A 22,951-nucleotide genomic window follows, 5' to 3' on the forward strand; every position below is an offset into this window, starting at 1 on the left:
AAAGTCAATTCTTAATACTGTCAGATCAAAGGTTGAACTGATAAGTCCCTCCTTCAAACTGGTATTTGTATTAAGGTTAGGCAATTTTTTCAAAATTTCCGTTTTATACACCATTTAGTAAGCATGGTAAGAATCACACACTTTTGCACTTGATATGGTGGAAACCTTATTCTAAGTATAATAACAAGGAGATGTGGTATGATTGCCAATGAGACGATTTATCATCATCTAGAAGGATGGGGATGTAAACATCTACCAACCTATCCTCCTCTTCCGCGGTGGGACATAAGCAAACAACTATAGCTGTATTAATCACTTACCTTGACACCATTTATATACTAGTAATGGTGGAGGTTCAGAATCAGCTGGTTTTATCCACGGTGGGAACAAACGTCTTTTGTCAGCCTCGTACCAAAGATATTGATCGAGATAAGCATCAGTGATTTTCTCTAGCGGTTCCACATCGTATACAGGAATCAAATGACTATACAAGTCCATAAACTCTATACCCACTTCCTTGAATGCTCTCTGAGTGAGAAGATGACGTTTAATACGTGACAGAGCTTCGTGAGGATTGTCATAGGCCTGTTCTATAAGTCCTAATTCTTCTCTCTGGGACTGATTCAGTCGACTTTTAACACTGCAAAATAACATATAGTACAAAAGAATCAGTAATGTTACTTCATTTTAAAAGATCTATGAACAATAAATTATTATACAGTACAAACAATATTATATATAAGAATAGTTCTACTGTTCAAAAGTAATGAGGATGGGCCCTGAATGGAAAAGTATATATACAAATGGTTAGGTACAATTTTGCTTTTGCAGCTGTTAGAAAATAACTTCTCTTTTCTTTCAATCAAAAGGAATGGGATCCAAAAACTAGAGGCTCTAAAGAGCCTGTGTCGCTCACCTTGGTCTATGTGCATATTAAACAAAGGACACAGATGGATTCATGACAAAATTGTGTTTTGGTGATGGTGATGTGTTTTGGTGATGGTGATGTGTTTTGGTGATGGTGATGTGTTTGTGGATCTTACTTTACTGAACATTCTTGCTCCTTACTATTATCTCTATCTCTAATGAACTTGGCCCGGTAGATACAGTGGAAAATACTTTGTAAAAATTTACAAAAATTTACAAAATTTATGAAAATTGTAAAAAATTGACTATAAAGGGCAATAACTCCTTAAGGGGTCAATTGACAATTTTGGTCATGTTGCCTTGTTTGTAGATCTAACTTTGCTGTACATTATTGCTGTTTACAGTTTATCTCTATCTATAATAATATTCAAGATAATAACCAAAAGCTGCAAAATTTTCTTAAAATTACCAATTCAGGGGCAGCAACCCAACAATGTGTTGCCTGATTGGTCTGAAAATTTCAGGGCAGATAGATCTTGACCTAATGAACAATTTTACCCCCATGTCAGATTTGCTCTAAATGCTTTGGTTTCAGAGATATGAGCCAAAAACTGCATTTTACCCTATGTACTATTTTTTAGCCATGTCGGCCATCTTGGTTCGCGGGCGGGGTCATCGGACACATTTTTTAAACAAGATACCCTAATGATGATTGTGGACAAGTTTGGTTAAATTTGTCTTAGTAGTTTCAGAGGAGAAGATTTTTGTAAAAGATTACAAAAATTTACGAAAAATGGTTAAAAATTGACTATAAAGGGCAATAACTCCTTAAGGGGTCAACTGACCATTTTGGTCAAGTTGACTTATTTGTAGATCTTACTTTGCTGAACATTATTGCTGTTTACAGTTTATCTCTATCTATAATAATATTCAAGATGATAACCAAAAACGGCAAAATTTCCTTAAAATTACCAATTCAGGGGCAGCAACCCAACAACAGGTTGTCCGATTCATCTGAAAATTTCAGGGCCGATAGATCTTGACCTAATAAACAATTTTACCCCATGTCAGATTTGCTCTAAATGCTTTGGTTTCAGAGATATAACCCAAAATCTACATTTTACCCCTATGTTCTATTTTTAGCCATGGCGGCCATTTTGGTTGGTTGGCCGGGTCACCGGACACATTTTTTAAACTAGATACCCCAATGATGATTGTGGTTAAGTTTGGTCAAATTTGGCCCAGTAGTTTCAGAGGAGAAGATTTTTGTAAAAGTTTACGGACGACGGACGACGGACGCAAAGTGATGAGAAAAGCTCACTTGACCTTTCAGGTCAGGTGAGCTAAAAATATGACACTGGTAATAAGAATTTGACAGAGATGACACATATAGACAGCTGCTAAACTAGCCTTTTTATGAGTAAATCATATAGACCTTACCTGTAAGCCTCTTTTAGTCTCTCCAAAGCAAGAATGAGCAGTTTAGTGTCGTGTTTGTATGACAATGGAGGGAAGGGAATTGGTGAGAATCTCCTAGACTCCAGCCAATGTACAGTTGTAGTGTAGATAGCCACAGCTTCCTCTGCTGTGATGTATGGTCCATCCTTTAGATAGTTGTGTTGTCTCTCCTGCTCAGCCTTCAGATATAGACGTGTCAGTCGACCCAGATTTTTCTTACATACAGTCTTATCAACCTAAAATAACCAATATTTTATAATTAGGGGAAATTGGATTTATGTTAATGAGACAGCTACCAGACACTAAAACTTAAAGTAATTGTCATTTTAATCCTTTGAAGCAACTTATTGATGGTATTGTGAAGTATAGTTTTATATTAAGCTTGTTTTTCTTGTCTGCAATATGGCTTAAACTCTTTGTTTTTCTTGTCTGCTATATGACTTAAACACTTTGTTTTTAAGTTGGTTTATATTATTTGTTCATTCAACTATGAGTTCTATTGATTTCTGACCTGTTCTCAATGATTAAAAAACACTGATTCAAACCTTATAAATATTACATCACTACTAAAGCAATCATTTTTCTTCAATACATAACTTCAAAATCTTTAAATCAAAATGGATTAATGGGCTATTCTATTGCTTTTTTTCTTTATATAATTTTTTTATAAAAAAATAAAATAGAGAATGTGTCCACAGGACACAGATGATGCCCCCACTTGCATATAACGTTTTAATGGGGCATAACTGGAGAACTGTAAAAGTAATGTCATCCAAATTCGAACTTGATCTGTGTTTTGTGGTAATATAAAGCATTGTGTAAAAGTTTCATAACATTTGGTAGAGGCAAACTAAAGTTAGAGAACAGAAACCAATTTAGGGACGTACATACATACGGATGGACATGGGTAACACTTAATGCCCCTTCCGGTGACGGCTGGAGCATAAAAATTAAAGAATCATATTTTTCACCATATTCATTTCAATACTTTTATCTTTTCTACTAATATTAACATGCAATATTCCTTATCACTTATTTTAGGATTTGCGACACTTGAACTATTGATGGTCATACAACAACCAATTTTGCGTTGCTGCATTTGACATTTTCTCTTCTGAAGTCCACAATTGTACTGGGAACATCTGTGATGGCCAGCAGACAAATAGCAATAAGATGTATATCTGAACGTATAAATCATACCCTAAGTATTCTGGTTATTTAATTATTTTTTTTTATGGGGATTTGTTAATCATAATCTTATCTATGGAAGGGAGGTATTTTCAAAGTTTGTGTTTATATAACGTACTGTTGCTCCTCTTCTAATTCTCTCCCTGTTATAATGAGCTGTGTTTGTCCACCAGTCAGCCTTAGCTTTGACATATCTCAATATCATGTTCTCTATAGGGATAGGTAAACCAGGAACCTAAAATAATATGTATAATGTTAAAGATTAGTCCTCCAGTCAGCCTTAGCTTTGATATATCTCAATATCATGTTCTCTATAGGGATAGGTAAACCAGGAACCTAAAATAATATGTATAATGTTAAAGATTAGTCCTCAGTCAATCTTAGCTTTGACATATCTCAATATCATGTTCTCTATAGGGATAGGTAAACCAGGAACCTAAAATAATATGTATAATGTTAAAGATTAGTCCTCCACTCAATCTTAGCTTTGACATATCTCAATATCATGTTCTCTATAGGGATAGGTAAACCAGGAACCTAAAATAATATGTATAATGTTAAAGATTAGTCCTCCAGTCAGCCTTAGCTTTGATATATATCAATATCATGTTCTCTAGGGATAGGTAAACCAGGTACCTAAAATAATATGTATAATGTTAAAGATTAGTCCTCCAGTCAGTCTTAGCTTTGATATATCTCAATATCATATTCTCTATAGGGATAGGTAAACCAGGAACCTAAAATAATATGTATAATGTTAAAGATTAGTCCTCCAGTCAGCCTTAGCTTTGACATATCTCAATATCATGTTCTCTATAGGGATAGGTAAACCAGGAACCTAAAATAATATGTATAATGTTAAAGATTATTCCTCCAGTCAGCCTTAGCTTTGACATATCTCAATATCATATTCTCTATAGGGATAGGTAAACCAGGTACCTAAAATAATATTTATAATGTTAAAGATTAGTCCTCCAGTCAGCCTTAGCTTTGACATATCTCAATATCATGTTTTCTATAGGGATAGGTAAACCAGGTACCTAAAAATAATACATAACACTAAAGATAAATACCAACAGTTTTCAAAAGGTGTAAAAATTAAGTTTTTCACATGTGTAAAAATTGTGTATGCCATCAGTTTAAGGTGTATAGACTCGACAAAGTTTTAACCTTTTATCTAAGACTTTTAAAAAGCATGATCTATAATTAACATTTGTGAATATATATGGAAAAAAAAATACTAAGACTTTATTGACCTACCTTCCATGGAATGTTTGCTTTCCAGCATCTCCATGCCTCACTCAAATGCTGTAAGATAGTTCTTGCCTTGTTCTGTTTAATACCTTCTGGCATCATGTCCAGAATGTCATGCATTACCTAAAAAATATCCAATTTACTATGCAGGTAAAGGCAATATACATTGCATATACTATACAGCCACAAGTATATGTCGGATAGCACTTCTGTTAAAATATTATGGGTTTTAAAGAAAGATAAGCTAAACAACTATAGGAAATAATTGATTAAAATTTTATGCATGGCAGGGTAAAATATTCAAGTGTCAAGGTTACATTGCAGAATGAAAACAAGTCGTTTCTCAGGTAATATACAATCTATTTGTTCTTGCTACCAAAAAAAGAGAAAAGCATGGCGACCTCCTTCCTGTTTATATAAAAGCTCATACAAATAAATTTATATGTCTGTAAAGCTACATTAAACTTTGAATTGTACATTGTATTCAATTTCATGACATCCACTGAAAATATCCTTAATATATACTCACAGCTGCTCTCAACTCCAGATCAAAGTGACTCTCAACTCTCTGTTTTGTGACAGTCTTGGCAACACCTTTGGAGTGACGTCCCTCAAACTGTCTGGATAACAAGTTTCCTAACCATCTCTCCAGGAGAGGGGTAATCCCTCTCATAAAGAACAGCCAAACCCTCCAACCAGCGGCCCAGAACCCACATCCTGGTCCTTTACCAACAGCTCCCTGAAATATAACATCAGGTTACTGACCAAGCCATCATACAAGGGGAGGGGTAATCCCTCTCATAAAGAACAGCCAAACCCTCCAACCAGCGGCCCAGAACCCACATCCTGGTCCTTTACCAACAGCTCCCTGAAATATAACATTAGGTTACTGACCAAGCCATCATACAAGGGGAGGGGTGATCCCTCTCATAAAGAACAGCCAAACCCTCCAACCAGCGGCCCAGAACCCACATCCTGGTCCTTTACCAACAGCTCCCTGAAATATAACATTAGGTTACTGACCAAGCCATCATACAAGGGGAGGGGTGATCCCTCTCATAAAGAACAGCCAAACCCTCCAACCAGCGGCCCAGAACCCACATCCTGGTCCTTTACCAACAGCTCCCTGAAATATAACATCAGGTTACTGACCAAGCCATCATACAAGGAGAGGGGTGATCCCTCTCATAAAGAACAGCCAAACCCTCCAACCAGCGGCCCAGAACCCACATCCTGGTCCTTTACCAACAGCTCCCTGAAATATAACATCAGGTTACTGACAAACCATCATACAAGGGGAGGGGTGATCCCTCTCATAAAGAACAGCCAAACTCTCCAACCAGCGGCCCAGAACCCACATCCTGGTCCTTTACCAACAGCTCCCTGAAATATAACATTAGGTTACTGACCAAGCCATCATACAAGGGGAGGGGTGATCCCTCTCATAAAGAACAGCCAAACTCTCCAACCAGCGGCCCAGAACCCACATCCTGGTCCTTTACCAACAGCTCCCTGAAATATAACATCAGGTTACTGACCAAGCCATCATACAAGGGGAGGGGTGATCCCTCTCATAAAGAACAGCCAAACTCTCCAACCAGCGGCCCAGAACCCACATCCTGGTCCTTTACCAACAGCTCCCTGAAATATAACATCAGGTTACTGACCAAGCCATCATACAAGGGGAGGGGTGATCCCTCTCATAAAGAACAGCCAAACTCTCCAACCAGCGGCCCAGAACCCACATCCTGGTCCTTTACCAACAGCTCCCTGAAATATAACATTAGGTTACTGACCAAGCCATCATACAAGGGGAGGGGTGATCCCTCTCATTAAGAACAGCCAAACTCTCCAACCAGCGGCCCAGAACCCACATCCTGGTCCTTTACCAACAGCCCCCTGAAATATAACATTAGGTTACTGACCAAGCCATCATACAAGGGGAGGGGTGATCCCTCTCATAAAGAACAGCCAAACCCTCCAACCAGCGGCCCAGAACCCACATCCTGGTCCTTTACCAACAGCTCCCTGAAATATAACATTAGGTTACTGACAAACCATCATACAAGGGGAGGGGTGATCCCTCTCATAAAGAACAGCCAAACCCTCCAACCAGCGGCCCAGAACCCACATCCTGGTCCTTTACCAACAGCTCCCTGAAATATAACATTAGGTTACTGACCAAGCCATCATACAAGGGGAGGGGTGATCCCTCTCATAAAGAACAGCCAAACCCTCCAACCAGCGGCCCAGAACCCACATCCTGGTCCTTTACCAACAGCTCCCTGAAATATAACATTAGGTTACTGACCAAGCCATCATACAAGGGGAGGGGTGATCCCTCTCATAAAGAACAGCCAAACCCTCCAACCAGCGGCCCAGAACCCACATCCTGGTCCTTTACCAACAGCTCCCTGAAATATAACATTAGGTTACTGACAAACCATCATACAAGGGGAGGGGTGATCCCTCTCATAAAGAACAGCCAAACCCTCCAACCAGCGGCCCAGAACCCACATCCTGGTCCTTTACCAACAGCTCCCTGAAATATAACATTAGGTTACTGACCAAGCCATCATACAAGGGGAGGGGTGATCCCTCTCATAAAGAACAGCCAAACCCTCCAACCAGCGGCCCAGAACCCACATCCTGGTCCTTTACCAACAGCTCCCTGAAATATAACATTAGGTTACTGACCAAGCCATCATACAAGGGGAGGGGTGATCCCTCTCATAAAGAACAGCCAAACCCTCCAACCAGCGGCCCAGAACCCACATCCTGGTCCTTTACCAACAGCTCCCTGAAATATAACATCAGGTTACTGACCAAGCCATCATACAAGGAGAGGGGTGATCCCTCTCATAAAGAACAGCCAAACCCTCCAACCAGCGGCCCAGAACCCACATCCTGGTCCTTTACCAACAGCTCCCTGAAATATAACATCAGGTTACTGACAAACCATCATACAAGGGGAGGGGTGATCCCTCTCATAAAGAACAGCCAAACTCTCCAACCAGCGGCCCAGAACCCACATCCTGGTCCTTTACCAACAGCTCCCTGAAATATAACATTAGGTTACTGACCAAGCCATCATACAAGGGGAGGGGTGATCCCTCTCATAAAGAACAGCCAAACTCTCCAACCAGCGGCCCAGAACCCACATCCTGGTCCTTTACCAACAGCTCCCTGAAATATAACATCAGGTTACTGACCAAGCCATCATACAAGGGGAGGGGTGATCCCTCTCATAAAGAACAGCCAAACTCTCCAACCAGCGGCCCAGAACCCACATCCTGGTCCTTTACCAACAGCTCCCTGAAATATAACATCAGGTTACTGACCAAGCCATCATACAAGGGGAGGGGTGATCCCTCTCATAAAGAACAGCCAAACTCTCCAACCAGCGGCCCAGAACCCACATCCTGGTCCTTTACCAACAGCTCCCTGAAATATAACATTAGGTTACTGACCAAGCCATCATACAAGGGGAGGGGTGATCCCTCTCATTAAGAACAGCCAAACTCTCCAACCAGCGGCCCAGAACCCACATCCTGGTCCTTTACCAACAGCCCCCTGAAATATAACATTAGGTTACTGACCAAGCCATCATACAAGGGGAGGGGTGATCCCTCTCATAAAGAACAGCCAAACCCTCCAACCAGCGGCCCAGAACCCACATCCTGGTCCTTTACCAACAGCTCCCTGAAATATAACATTAGGTTACTGACAAACCATCATACAAGGGGAGGGGTGATCCCTCTCATAAAGAACAGCCAAACCCTCCAACCAGCGGCCCAGAACCCACATCCTGGTCCTTTACCAACAGCTCCCTGAAATATAACATCAGATTACTGACCAAGCCATCATACAAGGGGAGGGGTGATCCCTCTCATAAAGAACAGCCAAACTCTCCAACCAGCGGCCCAGAACCCACATCCTGGTCCTTTACCAACAGCTCCCTGAAATATAACATTAGGTTACTGACCAAGCCATCATACAAGGGGAGGGGTGATCCCTCTCATAAAGAACAGCCAAACCCTCCAACCAGCGGCCCAGAACCCACATCCTGGTCCTTTACCAACAGCTCCCTGAAATATAACATCAGGTTACTGACAAACCATCATACAAGGGGAGGGGTGATCCCTCTCATAAAGAACAGCCAAACTCTCCAACCAGCGGCCCAGAACCCACATCCTGGTCCTTTACCAACAGCTCCCTGAAATATAACATCAGATTACAGACCAAGCCATCATACAAGGGGAGGGGTAATCCCTCTCATAAAGAACAGCCAAACCCTCCAACCAGCGGCCCAGAACCCACATCCTGGTCCTTTACCAACAGCTCCCTGAAATATAACATCAGGTTACTGACCAAGCCATCATACAAGGGGAGGGGTGATCCCTCTCATAAAGAACAGCCAAACCCTCCAACCAGCGGCCCAGAACCCACATCCTGGTCCTTTACCAACAGCTCCCTGAAATATAACATTAGGTTACTGACCAAGCCATCATACAAGGGGAGGGGTGATCCCTCTCATAAAGAACAGCCAAACCCTCCAACCAGCGGCCCAGAACCCACATCCTGGTCCTTTATCAACAGCTCCCTGAAATATAACATTAGGTTACTGACCAAGCCATCATACAAGGGGAGGGGTGATCCCTCTCATAAAGAACAGCCAAACCCTCCAACCAGCGGCCCAGAACCCACATCCTGGTCCTTTACCAACAGCTCCCTGAAATATAACATTAGGTTACTGACCAAGCCATCATACAAGGGGAGGGGTGATCCCTCTCATAAAGAACAGCCAAACCCTCCAACCAGCGGCCCAGAACCCACATCCTGGTCCTTTACCAACAGCTCCCTGAAATATAACATTAGATTACTGACCAAGCCATCATACAAGGGGAGGGGTAATCCCTCTCATAAAGAACAGCCAAACCCTCCAACCAGCGGCCCAGAACCCACATCCTGGTCCTTTACCAACAGCTCCCTGAAATATAACATCAGATTACTGACAAACCATCCTTCAAGGGGAGAGGTTAATTCATCAATAATGTATATCTTGCTGATATTCATTCAATTAATTCAAATACAATAATAAAATGTCTTAAAGCCAATTCTGAACATTTATATACCTGAAAAGTTTGAAATTCATCTGTTATTTTGTAGTTTAGATTTGTACAAGGTTCACCTTCCTAATTTTTATTTTGTTAAAACAATATTTTATTTTTCAAAAGTGCACAAAATACAATTATACAATTGAAATACAGGGATTTGGAAACAAGAACTTATATAAATCTGTCTCCCTTAAAAAAATAAAGGACAAAATTGGGAACATACTAGTGTGAAGAAACAAGTTTTTATTTCATGGTCAATATGAAACCAGGTATCTTTAGAACCACTAATTTTTAGGCAAGATTTTTTTTCAATGTGTCTATATTGTAACTAAAATGAGTTGTAACATGGACAGAATTGCCAGTATGAAACAAGGTATCTTTAAAACGACTTATTTTTTTAAAAAAGAAAATTATTTGTATTGTGTCTATATTTTTACCTAAATGAGTTGTAACATGGACAGATATCATATGACAAACATTACACAATTTTATTCCAATCATGAAAAGGTACATATATGTGACCCTAATTTTTTCTTTCAAATGACTGCCTGATTTAATAACAACTTTGACCAAATATAACCTTAACTATGATGCTTGGGAAAATCTAATAACAAAATTTGCAAATGAATCATAAACATTGTCAGATTCTAATTAAAGGTAAGTTTAACTACACAGATTTTCATAATTTGCAAAATATCCATGATTTTTTAATGTTTCACGACATTACCTAGTTGCTACATTATCATTATGCTGGATTCTTTTTCTTAAAGGTCTGAGTTCTTCTTCCGACTCGTTTATAGGAGTGTAATTGACCCAGGAATATTATTGACTGGATTTGTTAGAAATACAAATATAATGATACATGTGATGTGATGATAAATCTATGTGGGTCAGATATTTACTGTAACAGCTAGTTTTACACATGTTTTTTTAATTATTACAGCCGATTTCATTGAGTGTGTAGGAATAGGTAAAATCTTTGGTTAGCTTGCTTGTAAGCTGAACCGTGAAGTCATTATTAGGTTAGGTAAACTACCCTCCTTTATGAGTAGACTAGTCCCACAGATAACCAATTCTATCTGTCTGTCGGACTAGTCTACTCATAAAGGAGGGTTGTTTACCTAACCTAATAATGACTTTACGCTTCAGCTAGCAAGCAAGCTAACCAAAGATTTTACCTTTTCCTACACACTCAATGAAATCGGCTGTAAATTGTTACAAATACATTTACTTTGAATTTATTACCATTTGTGGGATACAAATTTCCGTGGAGTTTCTGGGTATAGGGAAACCAATAATTTCAATGTTCGACGAAGCACAATCTTTTTAATAGGCTTGTATGCAGACTTTGGTCAAACCATTAAGTCTAATATCCAGGAAAATACAATATTTTTTTAATTCCACAAAAATTGGTACCCATGAAAGTAAAAGAATCCATATAGTAATTGATACATACTGTGTTAAATCTGTAGTAAATCAAATGTTTGATATCTTTACACATCCTGATCTGTCTCATCAACTTATACTTATATCTGTACATTCCTGTTAACTGTCCTACATGGGCAAAGATGTACTGTATACCATCAGCTAACTGTAAAACAAAATGTATATTAAAATATACTGTTAGCAAACTGTTAAATTAAACAATATTTGCTAATTGTTAATTAAAGATCCTTTGCAAACATGCTCATATACCCCATGCCCCCACTTTGTCACTGGGCAAACAAAATATCACTAGATTTCTAAGTTCAAAGACTCATAACTCCAAAAAATCAATTGATAAAATTTCTTGTGGATATGCACATCTACATGTCATGTCCTTATTATCTGTAAAGTTTCTTGAAATTCTGTTGTGTGGTGACAGAGGAGTTCAGATGACAAACTGTTTCAGTATTAATTTTCAGCCAAAATTCTAAGTTTAAAGGGTATAACTCCTTGAAAAAAAAATTGAATCATAATTTTAGTCGATATGTACATCTACATAGAATGTCTTTATTATCTACAAAGTTTCATTAAATTCGGTTGTGTTGTTTTAGAGGAGTTGAGATAACAAACAGTTGCAGTAGTATATTTAGGGAAAATTGGCATAACTCATTGAAAAAAAATTGAATCATAATTTCCTGTTGATTTGCACATCTGCATAGCATGTCCTTATTATCTACAAAGTTTCGTGAAATTCCGTTGTGCGGTTTCAAAGGAGTTGCAGTGACAAGAACAGGATTTACAGATGGAAGGGTCAAAAACATTATACCCCATGCAACAAATAATTATAAATATTGTCCTAAGACCACCACGTCACAATGAAAACTTTCATGTCCTAATCCTAAAATATAAACATATACTTCTGTTGGCAATGACCGAACAGTCAATGCTGAGAAACACTTACCCTCTCAGTATCTTTTCATGTGACACAATTTTGTAAGGCATAGGTCTCATTTAGACGACATTACACTAACCCCCTCTTAAAATAACTTTGTCCTTACTGTCTTTGACACCACTCTAAATGTTTTAATACAAACCCTGAGGAAGGTATCAAATTTTCTTACACAGAACATTAAACATAAAATAGTTATTTTCCCTCCTTTAAATTTGGTTTGTACCTAATTTCCTTGATATTTCTCTCAATTTATATCAATCTTGGAAGGCATCAACACTTTCTTGTTTATTGATTGGTGTTTAACGTCACTTCAACACTATTGTGCTATATCGTGGCGGTCAGTTTTTATTGGTGGAGGAAGCCGGAATGCCCGGAGAGAACCACCAAAATTGGGTAGGAAAACTTTCTTTATATTGTATATGTCTTATATAAATCAAGGTTACATTCTCCCTCTCCTCAATGTTTTGTCCTCAATCATTTGGCATTTATCTTTAGATTTTAAACAAACCTGAAAAGCATCAACATTTCCCAGTCTATACTGTACGTGACTGTCTATCACTAACTTGGATAATCTCAAGATTTCACGACACAAATGGAAAGCATTACCAAATCTGGATTTTTTTCTTTCCTGAAAAAATTAAAAATAAATAGAGATGAATAAATACAAGATCATGAAATTTACAGATTTTGTTTGTTTGTTCAATATAGAAATATATATATCTATAATTTTTCAATTCAGATTCAATTAAGTAAATTACCTTTGTTGTGAGTGTTTTGACTGGTTTCAAATTGAAGTTGTAATCCAAATGAAGGTAATTCAAGTTCTTTCTGTGAATCAACAGATTCAACATGTTGTAACCTTGACGACAGACTTGTAATCCAACCTCAACCCAATCTAACTGTGTCAACTGGAAAAACTTTGTTGCTTTAAAAGATCTAAAGAGGTATCTGGAAAATAATAATGAAATAATAAACAACTTGAATAGGGTCACATTCAGCATTTTTTCTGATTTTACAATATTTCATATCAGTTCATAATGAAGCAGAAAAACTTCTTAAATTATATTTTTTTTCAAGATGTACAAAGATTTAATTGTAATCCTGATAACTGAAGAAGTATTGAAACACTTTTATTTACATGGCCAATTTTTCACATTATAGCTTTTCCATAAACATCACAAACTTTATATCCTGTCTACATACAGAAGACTTTTAATCTACAGAAACCTCTAATGGTATAATGGACTTTGAACCTACCTTTTCTTCTGAGCTTTTGGTGGTCTACTTTTCAGAGCATTCAGTACATAATACTTTAGAAGCTTCTGATAGGACACTCTGACCTTGACCGGCATGTTGGCTGGACAGTGCTCTCTGTACCTGTATTACAAATGGAAAGAAACACAAAATTGTTATTTCTGCATTGGGTTTTGTTTAGTATTTTTTGGTCTCAGAAAGTGGAGTTTAAGCTTTGTCAAGTTTATTATTTGTACAATGCATCTAAATGAACAGTAAAACCATGGACAAAGTGAAAATAAGACCCATACAAAACTTTCTAGATATACAGTACATTATTGAACTAACAGCAGTTCTGACTGATTAAAAAAGAAAAAAATGGTTAACAGAGATAGGTCCAGTCTTTGTTACCTAATTACAAACTTTTACAATTGTTGATGCTCATGCCACTACATGACACAGCATGCTTGAATCTAGCTTCCTCTTCTTTCCTTACACCCCCTATTTGAACAAGCTATACATTGTCAGATGGTAATATGTCTAAATCAAAACAACATATTACATTAAAGAACAATAAAATGCTCTGCTGGGCGCAGCTTGATACGACCGCAGAGGTCGAACCCTGAACAGTTGGGGCAAGTATGGACACAACATTCAAGCTTGATACAGCACTGAATTTGGATTGTGATTAAATATTTGACACAGCATAGGTTTCTGACACAGAATGAATGTGGTCTCAGAACTTAAAAAATTTAATTTACCTATTCAAACCATATCATTATTATTTGCTTTTATATATAAATCAGAAATAACCAATTTAAAATGAAAAATTATAAAGAAAAAAAAATCCCCCCCCCCCAAATTTTTTGAACCCCCTTATGATTCATCACCCAAAACTCAATCCTAGCCTTCCCTTTGTGGTATGGTACTTTTCAGTTCAATTTCAGAGAGATCCATACACTTGAACACAAGTTATTGTCTGGAAACTAGAAAAATGCTTGTTTTTTTGCCCCTTTTTGGCCCCAAATTACTAAACGTTTAGGGCAATTACCCCCAAACTCAATTCCAGCTTTCCCATTGTGATATGGAACCTTGTAGTACAATTTCATAAAGATCCATACACTTACACACAAGTTATTATCCTGAAACTAGAAAAATGCTTGTGTTTTTTGCCCCTTTTTGGCCCCTAACTACTAAAATTTTGAGGCAATTACCCCCAAAATCAATCCCAGCCTTCCCTTTGTGGTATGGTACCTTTCAGTACAATTTCAGAGAGATCCATACACTTGAACACAAGTTATTGTCTGGAAACTAGAAAAATGCTTATTTTTGGCCCCTTTTTCCTTAACGTTTTGGGCAATTACCCCCAAACTCAATTCCAGCTTTCCCTTTGTGATATGGAACCTTGTAGTACAATTTCATAAAGATCCATACACTTACACACAAGTTATTGTCATGAAACTAGAAAAATGCTTGTTTTTTGCCCCTTTTTTGGCCCCTAATTCCTAAAATTTGGAGGCAATTACCCCCAAAATCAATCCCAGCATTCCCTTTGTGATATGGAACCTTGTGGTACAATGTCAGAGAGATCCATACACTAACACACAAGTTATGTCTGGAAGTTACAAAAATTCTTATTTTTGGCCCCTTTTTGGCCCCCAATCCCTTAACTGTTGGTACCATAACCCCCAACCTTCCTTTTGTGGTATTGAACCTTATGGTAAAATTTCATAGAGATCCATTCACTTAAACTAAAGTTAGAGTGCGAAAACAAATGTGTCTTTGGACGACGACGCCGAAGCTGTCATACCAATATACGACTGCAAAATTTTTTTGGGGTCGTATAAAAAGCACTGTCAAACTGAAACACTTTTTTTAAATCATAACACTTTCTCAGAATTCCAGCCAAGATGGACACATTGAAATTCAGCTTCCTACTAAATACAAATAAAAACTGGAAGATGCAATTCCCGGAAGTACCAACTGAGTTGTTCTCAGAAATTGTAAGGGGGCCCCCAAGTTGAAAGTTAGTTACTAATCTTGACACATGTATGACACAGTAATGTCTAAGGATGTAACATAGTATACAATCAAGATTAAAATCAAAATCAAAATGACTTTTTTTAAAAACTCACCATGTTTTGACTAGTGGAATATCTATGGCTCTGCGAGTGCGTCCTGATCTCATGTTGAATGGACGAGGGGCCCACAGCAGTGCTATACCGTTAGCTGTGTTATCTGTGTAAAGAGGTGTGTCCTTCATAAATGGCTGTACAAATTCTGGTAGCTCAAATTCCTCGTCATCCTCTGGTAATATCTCTCCTCCCTGTATAAAAAACACAGATGTAATAGTTAATGTGACATTCGAATTGCATTCAAATTTGTCCATCAAACTATAAAGGAGTACTGAACACATTATTTATGCTGATGATACAGTTATATAAAGGCTGACAGTGAATGATCAGTTGTCAAACCTTTTAATGAGTTTGCATCAATCCTGTATGCATGATAAGTCTTACTTTGTCTATCTTACCCTTCAGTAAGAGACTATGCTGTATACATGATAGTCCCTGTGTGTGTTTAATTTAATTATCTAGTGTAAAAATATGGGTCTATTTATATACACGGGTCTGCATGAAATCATATGATCAGGTGTGTAAGCGTCATCCACGCTGATTGACCAGGTATGGAACCGAATAAAACTGTATCGACCATGTGTCTTTTCCTATTGTATGTGTATGTATTTCTATTATCACGTCAGTGAGTTTATGGATCAGGTTTCTTTGTCTGTGTAATTGAATTCATCAGTTAAGTATGCCTGTTTTGTCTTGTTCAAGCATCACTATTGATCTCTCCTAGTTTGTGTGACTGTATGTCTTTTGAATGTTCAGGTGTGTGTTATTATCTTACCTTGTTCGTGTGTCTGTGTGAGATTGGATTGATCAGGTGTGTTTGTCATTGTCTTACCTTGTTTGTGTGTCTGTGTGAGATTGGATTGATCAGATGTGTGTTTAATTGTCTTACCTTGTTTGTGTGTCTGTGTGAGATTGGATTGATCAGAGGATCAAAGTAGAAGGCCGGTAGATCAGGATCTTCTGTCTTGATGTAAACCACGTTAGGTGTGTGATACCTAGATGTTAAACAGACAAAATAAATAGATGTAATATGATTACCAGCAAGACAACTCTCCACCAGAGACTAAATGACATAGGAATTAACAACTACATGATGTATGTGTCACTGTAAAGCCTTCAACAACGAGAAAAACCTTTACTGCAGAGAAAGCTACAAAAGGTCCCAGATGACCAATGTAAAACAATCAAACAAGAAAACTAACAGCCTGATGTACAAAACAATACACCAATAAATTTTGATATTCAGCAACAAACAAAGTTTATTTAATTTACTCTTAATCTTTTCCTTTCATTTTAAACACACAAAAACTCAATAAATGTTCACATAATATCCTTGTATTTTAAAAACAATAATCAAAATAATTCAAGGGTAGCTTTTATGTCATGACAGTCTTAAAACAATTAAGATTTATGGAAGAAAACCTTATTAAATTTATATAGGGAGAAGTTTTGGATAAAAACACTGGGTGTCCTCCATCCAGATGGAATCAATAGAAAGAAATAATTAAATTTACAGTCTAATGTTTATATTATGATATTCAGGATTTTGGATTAAAATCAATCGACCAAAACTTACCTGTATTATTACTGATCTATGTTTACACCTTATACATTATATATCAGTATTGTTAAAACTTTTAACACTGAGGAAGACCATTTGTTGAGCCGAAATATTTGCAATTATTGCATAATTTATATCATCTGTTCAGTTTTTCCATCTTTGTGCGATGATATTCAACACTTTTTAGTGTTTTGTTTTCCATCTATTTATCCGTATTGTTACAATCTTTTAGACTCATATAATTTTCCCTGTTTGTGTAGTATTGTCAATTTTGATGATCCAATACCTATTAAGTTTACTGGTTGGTAGATTCTTATAGACTCTATATATATATATGAAATTTCAACTGTAATGAACATGTAAATAAATATATAAACTGTTATCACAGAGATATGTCTCGTCTTTTTGTAATTTTGATAATGCAAATGTTGAAATTAAAATAGCAATACTTTAACATATAAGTTATGCAAATATTCAAAGTCGATGAACCATGACTGAAGGTACATGGCTAAACAATCTCCATGGAATGAGATGTGCCAATGCTAATACAACTGCATACCAAATACCATTAACTTATCATAAGTCGTTCCCTTTAAACAAACCTAAACACAAACATTAACTTGTAAACTATGTTAAAGTTTCAAAGTCAATGAACCATGATCAGGGGTGGGGCTATATAACCTCCATGGAAACGATACTTGCAAATGCCAATAAATTTGCATACCAAATATCATTGACTTAACATGAGCAGTTCATCTTAAACTGATCTAATCACAAACTAATACATGTAAACTAAGCAAAAGTTTCAAAGTAAATAGACCATGACTGAGGGGGCGGGGCCAAATATTCTCCTTGGAAATGAGATGTACTAATGCTTATACAACTGAACACCAATTAACATTGGCCTAACACTAATGGTTCCCCTTGAACTGACCTAATCACAAACTAATACATGTTAACTTAGCAAAATTTTCAAAGTCTATAGACCATGACTAAGGGGGCGGAGCCAAATAATCTCCATGGAAATGAGATATGCCAATGCTAATACAACTGCATACCAAATATCATTAACCTACCACTAGTGGTTCACCATAAACTAGACTTAATCACAAACTAATACATTGTTGACGCCATCGCCGTCGCTGACGCTGGAAACAGCATACCTATGTCTCGCTTTTTGACTCCGTCAAGGTGAGACAAAAATCTGCTTGGTACATTACAGACAATTAAAAACATCCCACATCCCACATAGTAAGTTATTTGCCTCAACTACAGGATGTGGCTTGACTAGCTAAGAAGATGCAAATTTTTTAAATATTTGCTTTGCCGGACCCTGTGATCCAACTTCTTACTTCCAGCGCTCAAGTTGAACATTCATCTACAAGATAACTAAAGCAGTTTTCATAAAGGATAAATCTTACAAAAAAAAAACTAACAAAGACTATATATGTACATACCATGATAACTGAACCTTAAAAGGCATACTGTTATACAAGTATGGGAAGGCAATCCTATACTCTGTTCTGATTGGCTGACGTATAATTATCTTATTGATATCATTAAACTCATTCCAGTCTTCATCCCTGGAAAATAGAAATGGCTCCTGTTACATACTTACAAAACCCTTATAGTTAGCAAGGATTTTGATTTCAAGATTGATTTTTCTTTTCAGCTGTTGAATACACATAAAAATTTAAAGAATATATTGTGAATAAGATCTTCTCACTCCAAGAAGTGTGTATAGCTCATCTGGCTTTTATGCATCACACAGAAATTAAATAAATGTTTCACAGAAATCAGGTTGTCATACAACACACATTGGTTGTGTAAAGTATGGAAATAATTCAAGTCATGGTTGATATCATTCAGTTAACACTTATATTTTGCAACCTTGGTTTGTATGATAGAAAAGAAAATAGCATCACACATTCATCATTGAAAGTTGTAGTTGATCTATTTGTCTTCATGCCATTTACATTTTCACTGTTCCATAATCAGTCGTGTCGCTACCAACTGAAAACTTTTCAAGAAACTTCGACCAATAATTTTTTGGAAATCTATGACAAAAAGTAAATTGTAAGTTTGTATTGTAAAAAAAATATTCATGAGGAAGAAATTGCAAAGATTAATACCCCATAAAACTAATTATTCTGTGACATATGTAATAATTTAATTCCTACTGTAATTCTTTGTCTTTGACAAGTGGTTCAAACTTGGGTCCTCCTGGTATTGCCATATTCAGAGCTTTGGCTGTGAAGAAGGACTTCAAATCAAACAGATAAAAATAGTTTTCATCTACTAAATCTGTAATCAGCTGATTAGCCATTCTGTACAGGACTGACATCATCGGCAAGGAGAGGTTCCATTTCCTGTATGTTTGACCATTAACATATCTATAATGATAAAACACATTTAATGTAATCTGTACAGGACTGACATCATCGGCAGGGAAAGGTTCCATTTCCTGTACGTTTGACCATTAACATATCTACAATGATAATACACATTTATTTTATCTATTCACTAAACATGAGAGTTACAATCGGCAAAGTCAAATTTTATTCTTTAATCCCTGAAAGGTAATTTGTAATCATATACCAAAGTCTATTTTTGCCGCGGAAATGACAAATGCCAAAAGCTAGCTACTATGTAGAAATTGCTGCAATGAACAATTTAGATAATCAATATCTTAAATCTGCTAAAAGCAAAATAAAATAAAATCACCCGTGCAAACAGTTGTATGATTATCAGTATTTCAATTGGTATATTTCTCATTTTGTGCTAACCTTAAATTAACTTCTTTACTTCAAAATCTTATTTCTGTCAGTCAGCAGTTTGTGAGCATCAACCTCCTTCTCTATATACTTTGTGTCAACCATTATTAATTTATCATTTGCTCCTCCCCCTTTTCTACTTACTTTGTGTCAGCCAGTATAAATTTATCATTTGCTCCTCCCCCTTTTTCTACTTATTTTGTGTCAGCCAGTATTAATTTATCATTGGCTCCTCCCCCTTTTCTACTTACTTTGTGTCAGCCAGTATTAATTTATCATTGGCTCCTCCCCCTTTTCTACTTACTTTGTGTCAGCCAATGGTTTGTGATCATACAGCCATCCATAAACAGCTTTGTCTTCTTCAATGTCAACTTCCATCTGTATGGGCTCCAGGGGTTCAACATCTAGGATGTTGTCAGCGTAATCAAGTGGAGGCTCTTCATCATCAAAGGGAGGGAACCTCATTCTCTTGAAGTGACGTCGATCTCTCTTTTCTCTTCTCATCATGATCCACATGGTTCTTTAAAATATAAAAGGGAACATATCAAAAATGATAATCTTTCGCTTGTTTAAACCTTACACTTTTGCTTTTTTTTTTTATTCTATTTAAGGTGCATTTTGTATATTTATAAATGTAACCAGAAGACAAATGAAAAAGCTGCATGATAATAAAGTCAAAGTAAAATGTTCAAGGCTTGAATCAAAGTAAAAGTGATTGACAAACTACATACCCCCACTGTGCTACATATATGGGTTCTACAACCCATGGGATTTCATTAATGAATGTAATGGCTCCTGTGATGTGATACAGTACTTTGACATCTCTGATCTGCTCCCATGGCATTGGCATGTTTTCTAGTAGTTTAAGAACAGCATGAGGCATGTACTTCAAAGCTCTGTAAAATAAAAATATTAGATTATTCTAATGGCATCAACAAACATCAAGCCAGATTAGAGTTCTGCAAGGCAATCCATCATAGCTACAATGGTTAACTAGAAATATTTGACACTTTAATTTTTGCTTCTTTCACAGCAAGGTTTCATCACTGAGACTTGTAACTTGTCATAGTATAATTGTTGTTTTTTTTTACTTCAAACTAAAAAAGACTTTATTTCAAATTACTTCAAAGTCTTTTGGAGTAGACAGGACTTTAGTAACATTGCTCAAAATCAATAATTTAGCTTCAAAATTTTGTATCTAAGCAAATCATGTATAGAAGTCTTTTGGAGTAGATAGGGTTCCAGTTATATTGTTCAGGATCAATAAGATTGATAATTGGGTGTCAGATTTTAGTAATTTAGCAAATCATGTTTCTAAGACTTTTGGAGCAGACTTGGTTCCAGTTACACTGGTAAAGATGGATAAATAAGTCAGATTCAAGTCTATACCATAGGAATTGTGTATCTGAGCAGATGTTTAAGGTAAATGTTTCAAAGAATAAACCACACGAAATTCTACCAGAAAGTAATTAGTACTCCAGAAGATCTTTGAATGGTGTTTTCACTCAATCTATGCATTATTATTCTAGTTTGATTTATTTTGGCGACCCATGTTCTAGATAGAAAAAGGGGACGGTGTATGTGCAAGTAAAACTAGTTTAACCCACCATATTTTGAGCCTGTACCAAGTCAGGTTATATAGACTATGTGTCTTTTGTTGTATGTATTTAGAGGAGTGTTGGATGTTTGTCTATTTAGAGGAGTGTTGTATGTTTGTCTATTTAGAGGAGTGTTGTATGTTTTATCTATTTAGAGGAGTGTTGTATGTTTTATCTATTTAGAGGAGTGTTGGATGTTTGTCTATTTAGAGGAGTGTTGGATGTTTGTCTATTTAGAGGAGTGTTGGATGTTTGTCTATTTAGAGGAGTGTTGGATGTTTGTCTATTTAGAGGAGTGTTGGATGTTTGTCTATTTAGAGGAGTGTTGGATGTTTGTCTATTTAGAGGAGTGTTGGATGTTTGTCTATTTAGAGGAGTGTTGGATGTTTGTCTATTTAGAGGAGTGTTGTATGTTTATCTATTTAGAGGAGTGTTGGATGTTTGTCTATTTAGAGGAGTGTTGGACGTTTATCTATTTAGAGGAGTGTTGGATGTTTATCTATTTAGAGGAGTTGGATGTTTATCTATTTAGAGGAGTGTTGGATGTTTATCTATTTAGAGGAGTGTTGTATGTTTATCTATTTAGAGGAGTGTTGTATGTTTGTCTATTTAGAGGAGTGTTGGATGTTTATCTATTTAGAGGAGCATTGTATGTTTATCTATTTAGAGGAGCGTTGTATGTTTGTCTATCTAGAGGAGCGTTGGATGTTTATCTATTTAGAGGAGTGTTGGATGTTTATCTATTTAGAGGAGTGTTGGATGTTTATCTATTTAGAGGAGTGTTGTTTGTTTATCTATCTAGAGGAGTGTTGTATGTTTATCTATTTAGAGGAGAGGAGTGTTGTATGTTTGTCTATTTAGAGGAGTGTTGGATGTTTATCTATCTAGAGGAGTGTTGTATGTTTGTCTATCTAGAGGAGTGTTGTATGTTTGTCTATTTAGAGGAGTGTTGGATGTTTATCTATCTAGAGGAGTGTTGTATGTTTGTCTATTTAGAGGAGTGTTGTATGTTTATCTATCTAGAGGAGTGTTGGATGTTTATCTATCTAGAGGAGTGTTGTATGTTTATCTATCTAGAGGAGTGTTGGATGTTTATCTATCTAGAGTAGTGCTATTTAGAGGAGTGTTGTATGTTTGTCTATTTAGAGGAGTGTTGGATGTTTATCTATCTAGAGGAGTGTTGGATGTTTATCTATTTAGAGGAGTGTTGGATGTTTATCTATTTAGAGGAGTGTTGTATGTTTATCTATCTAGAGGAGTGTTGTATGTTTATCTATCTAGAGGAGTGTTGGATGTTTATCTATTTAGAGGAGTGTTGGATGTTTATCTATCTAGAGGAGTGTTGGATGTTTATCTATTTAGAGGAGTGTTGTATGTTTATCTATTTAG

The 22,951-nt window shown here is 36.7% G+C and overlaps 1 protein-coding gene across 1 annotated transcript in view; it reads right to left on the reverse strand.

The window, feature by feature from the left end:
- LOC127736736 (pre-mRNA-processing-splicing factor 8) overlaps positions 1 to 22,951 on the reverse strand; it is a 49,254-nt gene that overhangs the window by 21,343 nt on the left and 4,960 nt on the right. The window contains exons 4-18 of the mRNA XM_052247318.1: positions 20,696 to 20,860; positions 20,269 to 20,484; positions 19,371 to 19,583; positions 18,648 to 18,773; positions 16,519 to 16,624; positions 15,630 to 15,820; positions 13,519 to 13,638; positions 13,020 to 13,209; positions 12,770 to 12,889; positions 11,341 to 11,475; positions 5,297 to 5,506; positions 4,774 to 4,890; positions 3,632 to 3,748; positions 2,308 to 2,561; positions 321 to 640 (exon numbers count right to left, since the gene is read on the reverse strand). Coding sequence (XP_052103278.1) covers positions 321 to 640; positions 2,308 to 2,561; positions 3,632 to 3,748; positions 4,774 to 4,890; positions 5,297 to 5,506; positions 11,341 to 11,475; positions 12,770 to 12,889; positions 13,020 to 13,209; positions 13,519 to 13,638; positions 15,630 to 15,820; positions 16,519 to 16,624; positions 18,648 to 18,773; positions 19,371 to 19,583; positions 20,269 to 20,484; positions 20,696 to 20,860 — 2,600 coding nt within the window. The remainder of the gene's footprint in view (positions 1 to 320; positions 641 to 2,307; positions 2,562 to 3,631; positions 3,749 to 4,773; positions 4,891 to 5,296; positions 5,507 to 11,340; positions 11,476 to 12,769; positions 12,890 to 13,019; positions 13,210 to 13,518; positions 13,639 to 15,629; positions 15,821 to 16,518; positions 16,625 to 18,647; positions 18,774 to 19,370; positions 19,584 to 20,268; positions 20,485 to 20,695; positions 20,861 to 22,951) is intronic.

This window comes from Mytilus californianus, unplaced genomic scaffold (genome assembly GCF_021869535.1).
Source record: "Mytilus californianus isolate M0D057914Y unplaced genomic scaffold, xbMytCali1.0.p SCAF_36, whole genome shotgun sequence".
NCBI lineage: Eukaryota > Metazoa > Mollusca > Bivalvia > Mytilida > Mytilidae > Mytilus > Mytilus californianus.